The 21,965-nt window shown below is 44.3% G+C and overlaps 2 protein-coding genes across 2 annotated transcripts; both read right to left on the reverse strand.

Moving 5' to 3' along the window:
* Positions 1-190: 190 nt before the first annotated feature.
* Positions 191-2,887, reverse strand: SLC25A5 (solute carrier family 25 member 5). Its single transcript, XM_005148362.2, is given in 4 exon segments — positions 191-543; positions 1,144-1,284; positions 1,381-1,848; positions 2,866-2,887. Coding segments are annotated over 4 exon segments (789 nt in total). The 3' UTR covers positions 191-385.
* On the reverse strand, positions 2,422-19,979 carry SLC25A43 (solute carrier family 25 member 43). Its single transcript, XM_005148363.3, has 5 exons — positions 19,651-19,979; positions 16,797-17,038; positions 15,659-15,831; positions 5,519-5,653; positions 2,422-4,466 (listed from the first exon to the last, which is right to left on the reverse strand). Exons 1-5 carry the CDS (start codon positions 19,920-19,922, stop codon positions 4,263-4,265), a joined length of 1,026 nt encoding a protein of 341 aa, XP_005148420.2. The 5' UTR covers positions 19,923-19,979; the 3' UTR covers positions 2,422-4,262.
* Between the last annotated feature and the right edge of the window lie 1,986 nt (positions 19,980-21,965).

Here is a 21,965-nt window from a genome sequence, read left to right on the forward strand (position 1 = left end):
AGAGCTTCCTTGGCAGCCAGCACTGTGTTTACCAGCTGGAGGTAGTTAGCAGGTAGTGAGGTGTGCAGGATGGAGGTGGTTCCTTCTCCTCCATCTCCATAGTCACTGCAGACTCCCATGCTGCAAGAACAAACATGAGATGAGGAAAGTTGCTTTCAGACTTTTATTTCTTTGTACTCTTCAAGCAGGAGTGAGTGAAACAAACCACAGTGAGTCCCATCAGGGAGAACAATTTGATAAAGACAGGGCAGGCAGTTGCTCTTGCCCCATGCCAGCCTGTATAAACATCAGCCATCGCTGTTTAGTAACTACATGGTTCTCAAACAAGTCCATGAATGGTCGTGGACTACATGTAACAACATGCCAGTTCACAACAGAAAGCAACTTATGTGTACTTCTTGATTTCATCACAGAGGACCAAGGTAAAAGCACCACCCATTCCTTGCAGTACATTTGACCATGCACCTTCAAAAAACGCCTTAGAGCCCTCGTCCTGGGCAGTCTTCTGCCAGCAGTCAAGGGTGCCCATGTACATTATGTCAGCTGCAGGAGACAGACAGCAGCAGGAATCGGATGCCTATGACACACAACGTTCAGGTTCAACATAGCCTAAGGTATTCTCCAGCTTCATAAACTCAAGTGCAGCCCATTTCTTGACTTACTTTCTCCAGTATTAGCACATAAGAGCACAAGATTGCCCAGGAGATACATTGCTGATACATAACCCCTAGGAGACACCCGAAGGAACAGTTTGAGCAGAAGGCAGCTACTGTTCACTTTGACACCACCACTTCCAGACCCAAAAGCTATTGCACAATCAGCCAGGTCGTGCCTGCTACCAGGGATGGCTCCTCTCGGCCCAGAGACACCAGTTTGCAACACCCTTGGGCAAGTTCTGCTGTTCCTACCCACTGAACCTGACTTGTGCACAGCACCTTACAGGTATGATGTGGAGACTAAGCCATCCATGCACCCTGCCTGTAATCCACTCCTGCAGCCTCTCTCACACCCCCACCTTACAAGGGGTGAGGATATCTACACAGCTTGGTGAAAGCCAAGCCACTCTGCCTTCACCCCAGCTCCACCACCAGCTGTTGGTTCAGGGATGCCTGATACTTTCTACTCAAGGAAGGAGAAACTTACCTCCTTTCTGGCCAGACTGCATCATCGTGTGACGATGGACAGTTATCGAAGGGCATGATGTGAAACCAGCAACAGTGGTGATGGTCTGAGCAATCATCCAGTTGACAGTGATGGGGGTGTTCTTTGGGTCTGGGAGCATGCCTGTGGGAGAGAGGTTTTGATGAGAACAACTGGTGAGCCACCATAGGCCTGTTGCAGCCCAGGATCTCCCTCTTATTGCCGTTTTGGTCAACTTACCCTTCACAGTGTCACAGATGCCAAAGTAGGCAGCTCTGTAGATGATGATATCCTGGAGAGAGACACTGAAGCCCATGTACAGGCCCTTGAGGCTATCCGACCGGAAGACACTGAGCAAGCAGTCACCAAGCCCACTGAACTGGTCAGCCTTGGCTTTATCCACACCTGCTCCCAGGTGGGTTTGGGCAAAGGCAAGGGTGTAGATGCTGCAGAGCAAGGTGGCACCGGCAGCACCCCCAGACGCCAGGTTACCGGCAAAGTACCACCAGAACTGGGTTCACTTGTCCACACCACCCAGGAAGATCTGCTTATACTTATCCTTGAAGGCAAAGCTGATCACATTGGCCAGGTTGCCAATCAAGGGACAGGGCTGGCTTGGCAACCTCTGATGGGGCGCGAACAGTCGATGCCCAGCACGGGATTGAGGCCTGGGCTGCTCTGCAGGGTCCTGCGTCCCCCCCTGAGCCCCTGGGCACCATCAGAGTGCTGTTGTGAAGACAGCCCCACTGACAGAGCTCTATTAGTGTCACCCTGGGTGATCCCCACCCCGACACCTCTGCAGTACGGTCACCTGCACACAGGATGCTCAGGGAGTCACGGACCTCCAGGCACTGTATGTATTCATCACGTATGATGAAGTGCTCAGACCTGTACCCCTCCATGCACCCCTCCCACCTCCACTGCACCCAAACATCACCTGGAGCTACAGTTCACCTGCCCAAGAGCTGTATCTGCAACAACTGATTCTTGGTGATCACACACTGTTTTACACATCAGTGACCCACTGCTAAAGTGCTTTGTTTCAATGCTGTCTTAAAGATTTTAGCGTTCTCTTTTTGGGATTTCTCTTGCACAGATGTGAGTATGCAAAGCAGAGGCTTGCTTGGGAAAATGGTAGTCAGTGATTTATAGGCCCTATGAGTACATTATGATACAAAGGTGTTTATTAGCATATCTGAAACAAATTAGAGGTACCTTTTGGACTCACTTGACTCTTAGCAAGTGTGAAGAGCTGATCAGACACTCACATGCACCCATCACTCAATCTTTGACATTTATTCAGAAATACAACGTTAATAAAAAACATACAGGTATGCCTGAACAAGGCAAGGGGACTCTATAGAAAGCTGATCCTCCCCAACACAAGTCCCATTCCCTTACTCACACATCTCAAATAAGTCTCACCACTATCACCTGCACTGTGCAGTTGGGGAAACTGAGGCCCAGATAAACACGGTCACTAGGCAGGTTGATTACAGAGCCAAAAGCATGTACAGTGTGACACATGAGCCACCAGATCTGCTCTCCACCATCTTCATTTTTTGCTATCAATGTTTGCATTTCTTCTCTGAGAAGAAAACAAATATGAAGCACTCTGAAGCAGAACTGAGCAGGCTCTTTAAGAGAGATACTGCAAGACCTTAGCTGTAGGGTACATCAGTGTCAGGTTCCAGGTGCAAGGGAGGCCTTACAGTTATCACAAACCCTTCTGTGCATCTCTCGCCATGGTCACAGACTGCTCCTGCATCAGTTTCCATTGCCTCACCCCACTGTGACCTGGTCTAACCAAGCAGTTTCTGAGATTTACTTATTTCCACCCAGCAGGGACATAAGCAGTACAAAACCACACAGAAATCAGCAGGCAAATCCTGTGTGAGCCCAGGCTGCTGGAACACAGCAGCTGTAATTCACACCTTGCCACAGCCTGGTAAGTGGGACATGTCACAGCCTTCCCACGGGGACACAGGGTTTAAGGTTTTCTATCACAAGGCACTAGGATGGGGCTGTTCCATAGCTGTACTTCTACAAAGGAACTGGAGCAATACTGCAGGTCCTCAGCTATAACACCAAGATGATCTTTCACTGTCCAAAAGCTCACTAGGCTGCTCAGAGGCCTATCATCAATTGCATCAGCACTGGCAATACCCCAGTAGTCTTGCAGAGAGGTTGCTGTCTGCAGAAACCATCTGCAGACATCTAGATCATAGCAGTTAAACTGGGAAAAACACAACTTGTGTTCCCAGTGCTATCCTGCTGGCACTTTCTGAGCAGCAAAGCAGGCCTGCGTCTGTGCACAGGAACCCAAAAGTAGTTCCATATAAAAATAGAGCTTTAAGAATACCAAAACAGTGTGACAAGGCTCATGGCTCTGAAACACCCAACACATGAATTCAGGAAGGAGAGAGCTTCAGGAAAAGTGTTTTTCAAAGCCTGAAACAATTCACATACAGTAAAAAACACAGGAGAAAGGGGGGGAGCATTACAGTTTGTTTGCACATTACAGTTCTCTCTTAGCCCAGTTTCAGCCAAAAACTCATTCAACATTATTGTCTTTGACTACGTCTCAAAAACTGAAGAGGGGATTCTGGAGTGTGACTGAACTGACACTAATCCTGCATCCACAGAATGCCACATCTACACAGTATTGCCAAAGAAAAAGAGATTTCAGTATAAATTCCTGCATGTTGTTCATATTCTATTTATAATTTTTGGCTGATGCAGTATTGCAGATCACTTAAAAATATCCACTTGAATTTTCTTACCATATTTAAGATGCAATCTCTACTCTCACCTCAGTTCTTTTGCCTTTCTGCAAGTGGTTTTCCCTCAAAATGGCTGTTCTGTACTTTAAAGCACCTAGAGTAATGTATGGTCAAGTTTCAGCAGCCCAGCGTTTTCAGACTAGTTGCACCTCTCCTCTTCAGTCTGTGCTTGCTCTTCGTATTGCTTGTGTCCGTTCAGCAAATGAGAGACAAGACTTACTCGTTCGTGCTATTGAACCCATGCAGTTCACTGAACGCTGGTACCTGTGGCTGAGCGTGTCTGTCTTCCAAAGCTCCTTAATAAAGGCAGTGTGTGTATCTCCAATGGACACTCTGATGTCAGTTCTCAAGAGCTGATTTCCTTGGCTCAAAACTTTCCCTCCGCAGGCGCTTTAACTCTCTCAGCTCTTGTGGCTGTAAACTCTGGTCCACACCAGGGGTTAGCTTGTAATTTAAAGGAGACTCAATATAACCATTTCTGTACAGACAGACCCGCTTGCAGAACTCAAAGGTGCTAAACATAACACCGAAGTATGGGACAATCTGATAAGACAATGACAAAAAAGCAATGTAAGATTAAAAAAGAGGTAAGATGAGACTCACTAGTAGCATTCTTAGCTGAGATGTTTTAAACCAGGAAACTTCTAGGACTTCAAATCTGATCTGCTAACAGAGCTGTGTTTATATAGTCACTCTCACCTGAAACTGGGCTGTCACCTGCAGCATGCTAAAAGTAGTTTATTATTGGCACATAACTAATTATAACAGATTTGGGAGGAACAAGGTCTGTGCTAGCTTATCACAACTTGTCAAATACCTAGGCAAATCCTAAGCAACCTCAGCAAATCCCAGTAGGAAATGTGGGATTTATTCTACATAAGCAGAGTGTACAATCTTCTTTTGCCCTTTGCAGAGTGAGCAGCTCTGGTGCCATGTGGCTTTACACCAGCTGAGGTAGGGCCAGGCACATGCAGGCCATTACAATCAATCACATTGTCACTCAGTTAGCACTCAGTCACTGACATGTAGTGCTCTGTGTAGGCAATCCTCAGCACAGCACTAGAAAATGTATTTATGTAAAATCAGTGACCTCCTGTTTAAGCTACCATGCTTTATTTTATGGTTTCAACTCAGCAAGGACTGTAGTAACCAACTGATTTATTGATGGCTTGGCTGCACGAATGGCTTGGCTTCACGTGGGCTTTACCCATGCTTACTACATACATGATGATGACTAAGAGGGCAATGTGGGATAGGCAAATCCGGTTGGAAAAAAGGCTGCTTGGTCATTCAGGATGTTTCTGAACAAGACTGTCATTTCTTGGGTCAATCTTGAGTGACCAATGTCCTGACATTGCTGATCCAAAGCACTACTTTTGACTTCTGGGGAAATGGCTTTCACAAGTGTAACTTTATTTACAGCTTAGTCTAACATGTCAAATTACTGGAGCTCACCTGAGAAGTAAAACTTGTTCAGCTGTTGTAACTGGATCATTTGCAATCCTCCATCTATACCCTACCTTGTACGTTAGCAGCACTCCCTTCTCTGAGGACATGCAAATAACCTTGAAAGCAGTGACATCCAGAAACCTCACCTTGAGCAGACTGGGTGTAAGTCCACTCCAAAGTCCAAGCACACCTTTGTTCTTCACAGTCTGCCGGAAGCAGTCAGCCATGCCAGTAAAATAGACATCAACTGCTCCATAGTGGGGAAGCCAAGGACTCTGGGCCTGTTGGAGAGACACACAGGGAGATTTAGAACAAGCAAAGAAAAACCAAAGTAATTGTGATCAAAACAGAAGAGTGTGAGGACTTGGCACTGGCTGCTGAGGCTGCATCTACACTGCAGTGAGAAGGGCAACTGCAGTACAGGTTGGGTAGCAACAGCACAGTAGAAACTGAAGTCCACTAAGGGCTGTAGGTGAGCAGTTGATGCCTGTGCTGCTATCTCTGCTACTTGGTCAGTTGACCCAGACTAGTTAAAGTTAGCTTGGGAACACCCTGAAGAACTGCAACTACATTTCCAGTGGCAGCACAGACAGTATTTGTGCACACAGAAGTGTAGTGTGTCATTTTTAACAGTAAAATCCTTCCTTCATTAATCTCCTACTGTGTTAGCACAGACAGGATAACCTGACCTTGAATAATCCCATCCTCATCCGTCTGTGCACATGCAGCCATGGGTTTACTTTGCATTGGGAAATCTGGGTTTCACTCAAACACATGGCAAATGACACTTCTCAGTCAAGAGTGTGTGGGAACCCCAGCACACAGGTTGATCACTATGTACAAGCTGATCACCACAGGGCAGACGTGTGATAAAAAGGGACTTGTACAGTTCACGGATTGGTGAATATGGATATCACTATCCCATCATTGATCTGGAACACCATGTGGTGGAGCATTTTTCCTCTCCTTGGCCAGACTGACCTGCAGTTCTCAGAGCTGCTAAGCCTGTAACAAGCCTCTCATAAATCAACAAGCAGTGATGACATTTTCTAGATGCCTCAGCTACAGCATTTAAAATACTTGGCAACTTAGGTGCTGCAAATGGAAACAGATCAAAACTCATACTCCAAGTAAATAAGGGAAGTTGCTAATCAAATAGTTCTAATGCTATTGCATCCTCTTCTATTACTGGCAAGTTTACTGCTAAACTAGAGAAGCTAACAAAGAACCCCATACCCTAAACACTCTTTGCACTAACTGCACAGTCTTCTTTAGCTACAAATAAAGTAACATATAGTGATTCTTTTCCTCACTCTTTTCTTCTGTGCATGACTGAAATGCATGTGAAATACTTCTGATGGCAGGTAACTGGTAAAACCATGTAATTTCCTATATGGATAGGACTTTGGGAGGTGATGTTGGGAAAGCAGCTGTCTGCACTGAGAAAGAAGGCAATAGGCTTCCAATACATCTTAATTTGTTGTCTTCTGGATCTTCTTTACCATGTCCTGGCTCTTTTACCCCAGAAAAGAGTATGGCTGAGGATTTAACCCATGGTGGTTTACACTTTAAGCAGAAGAGAACAGAAGCTTTTGCTTCTCTCTGAACTTTCTCAACAGTGCACCCAATTTGTAAGAGAGGGATCACATTTGTGGGGGAGAAAGTATTTCAACTGCTCTACTTGCTCATGCCCTTTATATCTTCATTGGCCTTACTAACTCCATGGGGCTATGGCCGTTTCCTAGCTGATGGTGCAAGCTCCCATGGTTTCCTGTTTATAGGATGCAGAGAGGCTGATGTTACGGGTTTTAACTGTTGTGATTTTACAGTATTACGAGCCCTACCTTTGCAGGCAGCTCAAGGTAACAGAAGTAGTCTGGTAGCCAAGGGTCATGTACACCTTCACTTAATGCTCATGGCTAGAAGGAAGCTCAGCTGTCCGCTTGGCTCTGTTCCTTAACCAATGTATGGGTTTAAAACCCAATAGCTAAATCCAACAGTGACAAGGAGAGAAATAACTTTTCAAGCCTTAACCCACAGTACTTGAGAAACCACTGCACAAAGACTCTCATGAGAAGATATTGGGTGCCGCAACTAAGACTTCAGGGACCAGTTCCACTAATACTGATATTAACACCAGCGATGCTTAGAACAGCAGTTATAGGAGAGCTGGATTCAAACCCCTGTTCTGCTTTCTGGACTATTAGCCAGTTTCCACAAGCTTTTTTTGGAAAAGGAAGTAATAGACAGACAAGCAGTGAAGAGAGACAGGTTTCTAGAATGCTTCAGGAAAGCAGGAATGCTGTTAACATGCAATTCCCCTCCTTCTAAGTCCCTCTGTGATTAGACAGAGCATTGACAGAATTAACTGTGTAAGTTTGACTTAATCCCCTTCATTACTGTATACCTTGCAAAGCCACATATCAAGGGGTTTTGATGACACTTCTATCTGTTAACACCAAGACAGGCCACAAGCACACTGCAGGTTTCAATAAGGTTATCTACATGCAGTAAATACATCCAGAAAACAGTTGAAAAGGAACAGATACGCAAACCCCAGAGCTCTACTTTGCCCACAGACACTGACCTCTTCAAGAGATTTACTGAAGGATTAGAGTAACATTCACCACAGATATAGCCATTTTCAAGGCTTCAGTCTGAGGGGTGCAGTTTGCTTTGCCAGTCTTTCTGCTTTAGCTATGTTTCTAGGACTCTATGCACACTATTTCAGTAACAATTGTCTACAGAAGCTCAGAATCACCTACTGCAAAAAGAAGACTGAAAACTCCATCAGTGTGTAGTTAAAACTTCAGTATTTTGGAACACAGCTAAACAAAGTTAAAATGTATTAATGGAAACAACAGGAAAGTGTTTCATCTAGCACTGGTTTTAATGGGCAAAATAAACTAATAGCTGTGGGTGGTTCTGCATCATGTAAGTATGTCTATAACACTGCAATCCTCGCAACCACCCTGTGGCACCAGAGCCAGAAAATGGAATAACAAAACAGATCAAACCGGTTTCTCTACCTTTCTTGCAGAAACCTACTACAACACAATTCAAACAGCTAATCTCATACCAAAAACATCAGGGTTGACAGACATTGCATGTCACACACCCTCAAAACAGCTTGAATTCCTTCCTGTTGACACCCCTTGACACTATGGGTGCTGCACGGAAACCTGTTTGTTACAAACATTGCTGAAGACTTCCTTCCCACCTCCCTTTAGTTAAGGCTGTCTCAGGCTGCAGAAGGCTGGAGGCACAGTACAGCTCACTGCACTGCTAGGAGTGCCAAGCTGTTAGTCACAGTGGTAGTGGGACTAAATTGCTAATCTTTTAACCACTGATGGAAGATGGCTTCTCTAAATGATTAAAGCACATCAAATGCAGAATCAGCTCTATGTGTTCTCTCACAAACATGATTTTAAGGTGTCCAGAGGCCACCAAGTCTACCAAGTGAGTGATACATCCCCAAAGTTAGCATTGTTCTATTTCTATAATAGAAACCCAATAGAGAGATGGGTATAAAAAAACCCCAAACCCACAATTACCTGCATGCGCTTTTTTATATAAATGAATTATTTAAACAAGGGTGAAGTGTCATGATAAAACTGAAGTTGTTACCTGAAGACTCCATAAACACCATCTTTCCCATTGTCTCCATCACAAGGTGGCTGCTGAAACAACATTTTGGGAACTAATCTCACAGACCCTTATAAAGGTTTCCCGTTTAATGACCTCCCCCAGCCCCTCTCATCCTCCTAGGACTGAAGGATGAATGTAGTTCACTACCACTGCAGTGGGAACCATGCCCATCAAAAGATCAATCACTTGACTCTTCCCAAGGCTCACAGTAGCCCCACAGGGACCAGACAGCACCCACCAGCTCAGGTGGGTAGATACAGTAAAATTGCTTGTTATTTATGTATTTTCAACAGATTCAGGTGTCCTACACTTCTGAGCAATGAAAAACAACAAGTACAGGAAGGCACTTTACAACACAGTTCAAGAGTTCACACTCTTAATCTGGATGCTAAAATAAGAAGTCTTTGCTGCCTGGGTTAATAAGGACACATTCAACAGGCAAGTGTAACTGTAGTTCAAAGGAAACTGAAGGACAAGGACTGCAGTTTACATGCAAGCTAATGCCACTAACAGTCAACAGAAAATCTGCTCAAGCGAAGGGTGAATGCTTGAAAGAGTATTTAATTTCACTCACAAAAAAGGATTAAAATGCAAATAAGTGCTAATATTGGGGAGAGAAGCATGTATTCACTTGGGCTAATCACTCACTTGGTAGTCATATTTGTGTCAGGGGTTTGATAAAGCTGATTTTACCCCTGGCTAAAGTCCACCCAAAGGTATCCCAGAGGTATGTAGGAAGGTAACAATGACAGCCTATGAGGAGGCAACCAGTTCCAGAGCAGCACTGCATCACAGCTGACCTCCAGCTTCCTGCACTCTAGGAACATGTTGTCCTTTCCTCTGTACCTGAACTGGGGCCAAAGCATCTCGTCTTTCTGAGATCAGTGACACCAAATGAACCAACCTGTTTACTGCCTGCTCACAAGGTTGACTTTTGACTTGTGTTATTGGCAGGCTGCTGTACCCTGAGGCTTCATGGTAGGCTGCAGAATCCCTCCTCTGCTGCTGAGCTTTCCCTGCTTTTAACACCTGCGGTATGAACAAATCTTTGCTATGGAACACAGAGACCTTTTCCTCAAGGTAGAGCAAACCCCTTACATGGGCACCTCTGGATGGTTTCTGAATCCCTCCCAGTGGGTCAGCTCAATCCCTACAAACTGCTGCACCATTTGCATGCACATTAGCACTAGTTCTTTTAATGCAAACCCTTGAGCAGACTAGCTTGGTCCCACCTTTCACACAGTGAATAGCAACACTAGGATCTCCTGCTGTCTCTATAGGAACTGAGGAGAAAATTAACACGTTACAGGACTGTGACTTTACAGAGGTCATCTTTCCATTGGCCTTATGCAGATGAAGTAAGAAATTACACCAAATCAAAAAATACATAAGAGTAACCATGAAGTTTTAGCTCCTGTTTATGGAATATTTTGTGTAATTGATCGCCTTACATGTCACAGGCACAACATTCTAAGCATAGACAAATGGATACAAGGCTCTCCGGTACAACTGATTGAAAGGTGATGCTCATGTTATGCTCAATACCTTTTTCCAGGCATTGTCTCAGCCATTTACTGGATCAAATACTTCCCAAAGCAGTAGGGCACTATTCTGCAACAGCCTGAGAAAGTGGTATAAAATATCCTTATAGCAACATCAACAAAACAATAGAAATTGCTGGTAGCTCAGAGCATTTAGGCAATGGGAAAAAAGAAGGAAGGAAGAGACTTTACCAAACCCAGAATATGACACATACCTAGTCACTAATAAGTACAACCAGGGCATGGGGTCCTGGCTGATGCCTTAATGGCAATGGTAAGAAGAAGGGGAGCAGGAGATCACAGGGAGAACTAAGAACGCTAAGGCAAGGACAGAATAGCCAGCAACCACATAAACCTTATTTCCACAGGAAACCAGGCTAGAAGTAGAAGCTCCTTATTTGCTTCCACACTATGGAATTTGCCAGTTTGTGGTCAAATGGCTCAATCTCTGACAATTGTCAAGGCTCCGGCTCCCATGCTGCTCACTGTTAAAGGGTCTCCATGCACAAAGTCTCAGAGCACGTCTGCTTTTGAGATGTCATGTGGACCACTTGACCCAAAAAGGACTTCTCACAAGAACACAGATGTGACAAACAGCATCGACACCATGGCTTGAGAGCTCCCAGAGGCTGCCATGCCAGCCCCAATGGCCATCTCCAATGACAAGAGTGCTCTTTGCAACTTACCCTTGTTGAAACAACACAGGAGCACTGTCTCCTCCTTTCAGCAGGGAGATGTCCTAAAGAACACCAAGCATTTTCCTTTCCAAAGCTTTGTTTATAACCCAGCCACTGACTTTTACATGTGAGGAGCATAGTGATGACTTTTAAATACTCACATAACAGGACTACTTTTAAAAAGAGACTTCTGTGTCTTCCTTAACTGACTTCAGACTAGAAATGTGCCAATGGGGCACAAGATTGCATTTACTTTAAACAGGCTACCTCACAAAGGGAATGACTGCTTAGTTTTCTCCAGGTTACTAAGGAATCATAGCATTTACACCATTTACAACAGATTTTACACTTGCAGAGCATCTTGTGTTCCAAAGAACCAAAAGAAACCCCTCCAACAAAACCCCCAAAATACACTGCAGAGTTAGAGGCAGCTGAGGCCTGACCCATTCACTTTTGTCACTGAAAAGAGGCTACTTCATGGCTAATATGCATGGCAATAGTCTACACCAGCCAAGAACAGTGAGTCTGCTTGCTTATAGCAGTGGAGCCAATTCAAAGCCTGGATTTTAAAACAGAAAGATCACTACTAAGCAATGCTTTCCCCAGAGTGATGTCCTCATAACTTGAGGATGCTGTGCAGTCAACACCAAAACTGTGCTGAATCCTGCAGTATACTAAAAGTATACTTATTCTGTATTACAAGCAGGTGATGGTAAAGCTATACCTTAGTAGCATTTATTGATGAATGAGAGTTTCAGACTCGTTTTAGTCACAGAAATTAAATTATACCATCAAAATATGGTATAATTTACAAACTTGTACAAACCATGCAAAGCTTGTTCATGTAAGCAGGAGTAACTGTACATCGATGGAGTAGCTGTGAAACTTTAGGGTCATCTTTGTGCATTCTTCCTATCAAAACTGCTGAAGGTGCAGGTTAATTTGGATGGAAGGCTGAGAAGTGCCAGCCAGGAGTATCTGAGACTGCCTCTGAGGGTCATGTGCACAGAGGGAAGTGTCAAACTCGGGTATTAGGTTTGCTCCGACCGTTTCCATGTTTGTAGGTTTTCAGTTCTACACATAGCCTGGAATCAGTGTCATTCTAATAATAAGCTTCCATATGGCATATAACAGCTCTAAATTAATCTTCCCTTACTGAAATGCCAGAGCTCAGTCCAATATGCATATATGAAGGACATCATAGGCAAAAAAGATGATGTGGGAAGTAGAAACATATTACCAGTGCTTCCCTTAGACCCAGGCTCATTCATTGCAGGTATTTCCATGTTTAAAGTAAAAGAATAAGTGTTCTTGTATGCAAGTCTGCAAGGTAAAAGTACAGTACTATTGTTTCAATGCTGCATCTAACAAAGAATATGATATTACAAGGACTATGAGGTAAGAAAGGAAAGCCAGGAATAACAGTCAAAGATATGAATAAAGATCAGTAAGTCTTTGTTCAGAAACTGATGTAGCACAAGAGTGAGTCAGGAAAGCATTTGATATAGATATCTCTCTGAATAACCCTCTCCTTCACTAACCCCCTTCTACAGATGCACAACGAAAGCCGTATTTCCATGCTGAAACATGCATACAGTACCTCTGAATTCTCTAACATGCCCATCAGGAGCAAAGTGAGAAAAGGAAATAAAGGAATACAATTAGGATAAGCAGAACATAGAGGACTCACATATTCAGTTAAGAATCACTCATATTAATTAACATTTCTTGTAAGAAAAACATTCTTTAAAAATCAAGTATATTCAGCAAACACAGCATCTTTGTTAAAAACCAACAAGGTAAACATGATAAAGATCATTCTAATAGTAGAGGGGGAAGAAGCCATGGTTACAGAGGACATTTGACATCAAAATCATCACTGAAACACAGAGGAAGAATCATTCACTGACAATTCCTGCTCCCACAGATGTCAGTGACAGAAGCTGCCAATGTCAGAAGTGTAGGATTCAGAGACGTAAAATGAGAAAGGATGAATCAACATTATTACAACTGAGATTAACCTTATCCTTCCTCCCTGTGGGAACAATTTAAGCATTGGCCAGATGAGAAGATAGATGAACCCTTCCAAGACTGCCTAGCATGTCAGGTCTGAATTGGTGTTCTGGTCTCAGGCTTGTACTCCATCACAGAATCAGAAGACAGCTTACGTCCTAGTTTCTTAGTTTTAGAAGATCCTGAGACCACTTTACAACCCCCTGGCTCCCCATCACCAATGGGTTCACTGGAAAAGTCCTCTCTGGCAATATACTACCACTGTCATCTGCCAGATCAGTGCGACAGAAGGGAAGGAAAAGGAGTCTGATACTGACATCTGCAAGGTACTGGGTTCCTTTTCATACATGAAACCACTGTTCAGTGCTTCAAAACAAAGCCAGTATTTCCCTACGCACACTGCAGAGCACTCACAGCAGCTCTGGGGCAGCTGAGGCTTTGATGCTCTCCTCTTTCTATCAGCTAAAAAGTTGAATTACTGAATGGAGACTGAGCAGAATATGACGTCTGAGAAAAACTATGATCGAAAGTATCTGCTCCCCTTTTTCCTACAGAACACTAAAATGTCCTGAAGCTATTTTTTCCCCTTCTTTATTCTCCCCCTTTCTTAGGTCCCTTTGCATGATATCTTTTCTGGTGGTGTTACCTCTTGGGACCACAACCCTGCAAACAGAAAAGGCCAGCAAGTAAGCACAAAGCAGAACTGATCGCTACAAAGCTGGGCCCTACTGGTGCTAACTGGGAAAAATAAACTTCTTGGATGACCTTACATGAGTTCCAGTGAGCTCTCAGTTATTGGCTTGGGTGTGATCAACAGGTCTCTGTTTTGGAACAGCCCCTGTGACTTATGTTCAGGACCCAAACAGATTATGGGCTTTCACACCTAGGCAGCTAGTTCTTCTGAAACACCTTTGCCTTCTCCCATGCCTTCAGAATAAAGCACTGAACAGAAGGTGTTTCCCTAAGCTTGCAAAATCACTGTTCAGTTGTTTCAATGCACCTATGAGAAAAAAACCCTCTCTGTTGCTGGGCCTTTTTCCACCCCAAGTATTTTTAGTATATCCACTTCCTACATATTTAGACAATAAATCCAGTTTGCTTATTTCTAGAAGTGCCAATGTTTAAGCATCTTTTTGGTGAAAGAGTACAGCCTAGTGGCAGGAAAATGAAAGATGGGCCTGTTCCACTTGCTTGGCAAGACAAAGCCTGACACAGAACTTAACATCACACCAGTTACATCTAAAAAGCTACTTTTGAAGGGATTACAAAAACTGAATGTTCCACTAACTGATACATTGACAGAAAATATTAAAGGGCAAACAGAACAACAAATCCCTTTATTTTTTATGGCAACAGTATTGGTGTGAGCTTAAGGATATAAAGAGGACTTGTAAGGGGCAACTGGTTTTCTTAGATCCACTGATACAGCTGGAAAAAATGATCACATTTTCGTGCTGACAATCTCTTTTTCACCTGAGACATTTTATGAGATACCTGATGAAAGGGTTCAGCTTAAAGTTTCACTTCTGGACACGTGAGCTGGTCTGATAACAGACATTACTTCTCCAGCTGAGGTCCTCTGTTACAAGATTGAGATAGTGCAATGAAGCTTCCTGTATCACTGGATCTGAACCCTGTCTGAAAAAGGCAACCTGGGGAGCAGAAGAGTGGAATTCAGTTTCACTGACCTTTTGCTAGCTTGTGATTTACCAACCAGGCCTTACTTGATGAAGGGGACAGGGACCTATATAATGCTGCCACACCAAATGACTGGGGTTTTGGGGTTGTTGTGGTTTTTGGTTGGGGTTTTTGTTGTTCATTTGTTGGGTTTTGTTTGTTTTCAAGAAGATCACAAAAGCTTCCCATACATCTGCAGTCCCATGAACTAAGCTGAAAGAGGAAACTCGTATGCCCCAACCAGAGAGCCACCAGATAATAACAGCTATTCACTGATAATACAAAACAATATGGTAACTCTCATGTTGCTGATGCTCCAGGAAAGCAGCAGCACCAGCAACTGGGAAGTCATTTGCTAACAAGAGGAGTTAGAAATAAGAAAAGGATAGTTCTGACCCTTCAGACTTAATACGTGTTGTGCATGTTCTTGCAACTGCCAGTACGTAAGTCAGGCATAAATGGCAACACAAAGTCTTTGGAAATGACATGGATCTTATTCATCCTGCCTACCACTACTGGACCGAATTCCTGTATTTGACTGAAAGTTTGCCAATTATGAACTGTGAGAATTTAATGGAATTGCTATGAAAAAGAAATTAAATAAAGCTGAAGACACAAAGCCTGAGAGTATACATATATCCAATGACAGTACTCATTGTCATCTGGCTAGTCTTGTCCAAAGTCCAACAAACACCTGTAACAAAGTACTAGTAACACGAATGCTCTGTACCTGCATCTTCCTCTTGACAGTCTCAAAGGGGAAGGAAAGTGTCTGTGCCACAGCAGCTGCTACACAGCCATTGATGAAGTTCTGAAGAGGAGTGAAATGAACCATGGGTTCTTGCCAGATTTTGTCCAGATTGATGTAAACAAAGAATGAGCCAGCAGAAAATGGGACAGCACCTAGAAAGCAAACCAGACAGGTTTATAGCCACACACTGTACACTAAGAAAACAGAGCTGCTCATCACATCATCTAGAAAGACAGGATGAGTTTACTGACAGTTTGCACCCCACACTGCTCAAACCCAGTCAGTATTTTTGAAGAACTTTACTTTTTAGTCACTGGTTTACCACCAAACACCCATATTGGAGCACACAGATGTGCTGACAGGGGCATACATTTACATAGTAAAATGCAAATGTTGCCAGAATTAACTGCTTTAGTCTCAAGACAGGTCAGCTCTTTCACCAGGTTTCTCTTTTTGGACAAGCTCTTATTCCAGTCCATCCCAAACCTGGCAGCTGTACAGGTACACAGAGTAGCCTCTTCAGTCAAAGCTGATCAGGGATACTTCTGTCCTCTTTTGCTTGTTCCATGGTCTCATCAATTTTATAGTGGAATTATACATTATTGTTGTTATTATTATTTTATAACATCATATTGTGGAAACGTGAACTCAAAGTTAAATGGCATTTTTAAAAGCTATGAAGACTAAAAAGTAATTAAAAAGTAATTTCATATAAAGAGGGAGTATCACTAATCACTTGTCACATCAGTTACACATTACTGCTCATACTGGTTTCACTGAACAACCAGGGAACACTGTCACACACAGACAAGAATTAGGAACACTGTATTTATTTAAGAGTTGAATGGTGCAAATCTTGCATCAGAGCACAACTAGGTCATCTGGAAAATAAGGAAAAGAGTATTTTGTTGAATACTTAATCATAAATAAAGTGCTATGCACTTGGTCATAAGTGGAAGTAATAAAGCTGCAGCAATCACTGTTGTGCTTGCAAACCTTTCTGCTGAAGGCTACAGAAGAACATTACTATTTCCTTTTGAAATCAAGTGAGCAAATGAACGCAGTATAGAGCTGCACTAAACACTGTGCAATGAGGTGATCTTTCCCATTATTTTACCTAATATAGCTGGTGAAACGCCACGGTAGAGTGCAAGGAGTCCTTCTTGATGATATATCTTGTAAAAAGCATGAACAATCCCTTCATAAGATGGTTCCAGTCGGTTCTGCACAATGAGCCGTGTTTTAATCACATCCGTGGGGTAAGTCACGACGGTTGCAACCATGCCAGCCAGGCTTCCTGCCATGATGGCTCTCCAGTGGGAAATATGACCCAACTCATCAGTGAAAAGTATAACAAGTCTCGAGTAAACACAAAGGAGAGGTACTGTTAGTGACAGTACGAACACAACACATGACAAATTAAGGTAGATTATTCGTAATGCAATTGTTCTTCTGCCCACAAGCCCCTTCAGCAGCAGGAGTTGAAACTTTAACGTATTTCATCCAGGAGCTTGCTCTATATAACCCCACACAGGCATCAGAACCTCTGTGAAACAGAATATGTGAGTGGACAAACATAAGGAGTCCAAAAAACGTGTCTCAGAGCCCAAAGAGAACTTGGCTAAGTCCATGCTGCACTGAGGTGCAGAAATGAAAAAGTTACAGGTAAGAACAAAGTCAGAGACTGGAATATATAACTCAGGAAATGCAATTTGCTTTGATTTTACTGAGCTAAAATACTTGGAGTACCTGAAAGAGCCTTTTCAGAGGCAGCCTGAATAGCTCTACCTGCACCACACTTCTCAGCACAGATGAAGCTGACATAGCTTGGGCTGTGGAGCCATGCTGGAGGCCCGGAGCATCAATTCAACAATGAAAAACCTTCAAAAATAGAACTTGTCTGCTTTGCAAGAGACTTTAAAAGTAATTTTTGACCTCATTTATATTTCCATCCACAGGATGAAAATTACCTTGACTTAAAGCACATCTGCAAGAAATTGTCTGATGATCAGAGACATCGGTACAAACACCCAGTCAAAGCTATCATGGATGAAGAAATAAATAGATAACATCATCACAGGCCTTCTGAGAGCAACTGAACCTTTCTCTGTTGCCTACTTTGGGACAGAAAGGTCCACAGGGATGCATCACTAGAGAAGATGTCAGTCATTACTTGCGGCAAGAAGCAAGTAAAAAGATTTGAGAGGACAATCTTAGCTGGAGGTAAAGAAACTTACTATTGCCTAAACAGCAGATTTACGTTTAAACTACACAGCGTTACCACATCTGAAATAACTTGCAAACATTTACAAGTCACTGCTTGCTCAGTTGATGTTTTTTCACATGACTGCACATTTCCTTTCTACTGCATGATAGGTCCCTGCATCTATTTGTCTCGTGCCCTGGAGACAGCCCAGCCAAACAGAAGCAATAGGGCATAGACCTTTTTCCTTCGTGTCTTGTATAGTCCCTAACACAACACAGCCTGATTTTCCTGTGTGTGCACAGATGCATGGGGAGGGTGCTGGGGTGTCTGTGGGCACTACCCAGATAACACTGAAAACTGCCACAGAAGAGGGAGTATGTGCACAGGAACCACAGAGGGAGTGCAGCCAGCTAAACCCCCAGCCCACCACTGTGCCTGGGCCTGCCACTGTGTTCAGCCCAGGTCCTTCTGCAGCTGCCATTACTCTTTACTGGAGTTCCCATGTAACATTTCTCTTTTTGTGTTGTTTGCCTCTATATACACTGCTTTCCCACTAGAAAACACAGCCCCAAAAAAATCCACAAATAATATATGAACAACATGCCTAGGTGGCTTTTATTTCATTTTCTGGTAGCCTACTTCCATTTGTCTTTCAAAAGAACACCCAGTGCAAACCAGAGATAAACTGTAGCCTTGTGAAACTGTTTCAAGCTGAATAAAGTGAGCTATTTCCCTCCAGATCAACTGGTTTATAAACATACATCACCCTGGCTCTTCTGGGAACTTTAAATCACTGTTCCTGCCCTCCCACTGCCACACTCCCCCTCCATTGTTTGACCACCGCACCCATTACAGGCAGAAGGACACAACAAAGCTACCCAGTACCAGGGTCGCTCATCTATCACTGGCAGAGCGGGGAGGACGACTCCTGCTCAGGCAGATGAATGACAAACCCACAGCGTCAGCCTGGGTGAGAGCCGGATTGGCCAGCACAGGCTGAGACCATGCTTCTCCCCACCCAGCACGACCCAGCATCGCCCAGCTGAGCAGAAATGTCAAGTGCATTCCGTACACATGGCTGGCCCCAATTCAAACCGAAACAAAACAAGAAGTGGCAGAACACGCTGGTGCGTGCCAACAGCCGGGCACTCCTTTCACAGACCAAATGATACTGGCAGCAACAGGGAATCCTAGGAAACAGCATGGGCTGGCAGAGCTGAGCCAGCACTGCTCCATGTTGATCCTGCTGCATTCCTTCCAGTGTTTACCCTAATTTGTGTATTAGTGAAAACAAGGTCTTAAAAGCAAATAATGCCACGTATGAACTTCAAACCAAATCCAGTTTGCATAACAGCCCCTGCATAACTGGGAAGAAGATTTAAATAATGGTTTCGTTATTTTCTTTGATACAGACAGTATAAATACCTGAGAGCATATAAACAGAGTAAAGTGTTGCAAAGAGCAGCCGTCACAGCCAGTTGTAGGTAGCACTGTAACTTCATTTCTGAAGGAATCTGACAACAGACTATCTATCCACCTTCTGAAGAACACCTACGACTTTACAAGCAGTTGCTGACCAGGCCCTAAGAGTTATTCACTTGCTGAATAAACTAAACAAGACATTACCCAGAGTACACACCCTGGGGTGAGCGCACACACAGTCAGCCACCCCTGAGACACCTCAGAGCCCCTACGGACGATACTCTCCATTCTCCAGCCCCTCTTCTGCAGCGGACACGAAAGGCGAGAGAGGAGGGCAGCTTACCGACGGGATGCGGCGAGCTGCAGGGTGCTGTAGGGGAAGAGGCGCAGGCAGGCGGTGAGGTTCCCCTTCCAGAGCGCCCGCACGCCCTCGGCCCGGCACAGGCTCTGCCCGGCTCCGCGCAGCCCCCGCCGGCAGTGCCAGGTGCCCACCTGCGCCAGCACCGTCAGCAGCTCCAGCGGTGCCGTCAGGCTGAGGCTCAGCGCTCCGGCCAGCGCGGCGCAGCCCAGCCGCTGCACGGCCGTCACCCGTGTGTCCCGCCGCCAGCTGGCCATGGCCGGAGCGCAGCACCGGAGCGCAGCACCGGAGAGCACCGGAGCGCAGCCCCGGAGCGGCTCCAACCGGCCCCGGCGGCCGCAGCTCGGCTGCTGTGCGGCGAGGCTCCGCCCCCGGCCGCGCTGTCTGTCTGGAGGCGGAAGGGAAGGGAAGGGCAGGCGCTGCTCGCCCGGTCCCGGTGTCTGCTCGCATCGGTTCGTTTGGCCCCGGAGCGCCCCGGCCTTAGGGGCGGCTTGCAGCAGGGCAGGCGGCTGCCACCGGGGTCGGTGAGCCTCGGGCCTGGGAGGCAGCAGCATGGAGGAGAGCGGCAGTGCTCGCTGCTTCTGCGTGTATTCAGGCATACACAGAATTACACCATCATACAATTGTAGAATGGTTTGGGTTGGAAAGGACTTTGTGTTTGCTTGGTGGGAAGAAAGTGGTTAATTACCATGGAGGAGAAAAAACTATTTTAAGGAATCACAGAATCCCAAGGGTTGGAAGGGACCTCAAAAAGATCATCTAGTCCAACCCCCTGCAAGGGCAGAGTAACCCAGAGTACATCACACAGGAACTTGTCCAGGCGGGCCTTGAATATCTCCAACACAGGAGTCTCCACAACCTCCCTGGGCAACCTGTTCCAGTGCTCTGTCACTCTCACAGTAAAGAAGTTCTTCCTGATGTTAACGTGGAACCTCCTATGCTCCCGTTTACACCCATTGCCCCTTGTCCTATCACTGGATATCTCTGAAAAAAGCCTAGCTCCATCATCCTGACACCCACCCTTTACATATCTGTAAACACTGATGAGGTCAGCCCTCAGTCTCCTCCAAGATAAAGAGACACAGAAGATCTCAAAACAGCAGTAAATGGGTATAAACTTCCTTATATATTAATACTGCTTGGAAACAGAAGACTTCTAACCATAAAAGGGCAATATTTCTTCTAGGAGGTTGCATTTCTTGCTCATCTGCACAAGATTCTTCCTGAGCACAGGTTTTTTCCACCCAGTCTTCCCATTTCTGTTTCTCATTTTTGGCTGAGTTTTTGTGTACGTGGTCTGGCTGATAAAATGAATCAGCAGATAATGTCAGCCTTCTGCAGCACAATGTAAACCATGGAAAAGATGGTGGTTGGAGTGAATTTGCCCATTGTTATTTTTTCTCATGTAAAGGGACCTGCCCAAATAAAACCAGTCATTAAAATAATAATAATAAAACCAATATTAAGTAACAGATTGTTACTAGCAGGAACTAAGATTACTATAAAATAACACTTGAAACTGCATCTGTCCTGACAGCCCAGTCAAATTTACATTGTTCATGCCCTACTTAGTTTCCTGTACCTCACAAGCTATCACTGCAGGAACAACCAGAGCAAGTGAATCCTCTGAGGGAACTGATTTTCTTCTGCTGCTTTTGTTATTCATATAAAAATATGGTTTTATTATAGTTGGAGGCTAAATGTAATTGAACATATACCTTATGCAGGTGAGTCCTTTGTACAAACTAGTCTGAAATCACTTTTATTTACTATTTACTTTTATGTACTGTGCATTTCTTTATACTTTGTCTTGCATAGTTGCAGTTAATACAGAGCAATGTATAGTGTCTTTAAAGTAGCTACTAGTTAATTCTTTAACAATTGCTACACTGACTTGCTATACTTACACCATCTTTTAAATGTCTCAGACACCCTTGCAAGGAGAACATCAAATTCTGCATTGGTTTTGGTGGGGTTTTGGGGTGGCATCTTTTTTTATCTCTGCAAGTAGTTTGGTCACTATCAATGAGCTGCTTCAGGATAATACAGTTGTGGCTAACATCAGGATCAGGCACAACACCAAAACCTGTCACACATTGGTTTTATTAGTAAAGTGGTGTTGGAGCTTGGTGTCACTTTAAATGTCAAATTAAATGCCATTCTGCTCTGACCCTGTCTTCCTCAAACATGTCAGTACCTAACAAGAATGTGTTTAAATTCTCACAGGAAGTGAAGTCTGAGGTCAAGGAGGGAGAATGAACAAAGCTGTCAAAGAACCCACTCTTCAGCCCATGCCATCC

Source organism: Melopsittacus undulatus, chromosome 6, assembly GCF_012275295.1.
Source record: "Melopsittacus undulatus isolate bMelUnd1 chromosome 6, bMelUnd1.mat.Z, whole genome shotgun sequence".
Lineage (NCBI taxonomy): Eukaryota > Metazoa > Chordata > Aves > Psittaciformes > Psittaculidae > Melopsittacus > Melopsittacus undulatus.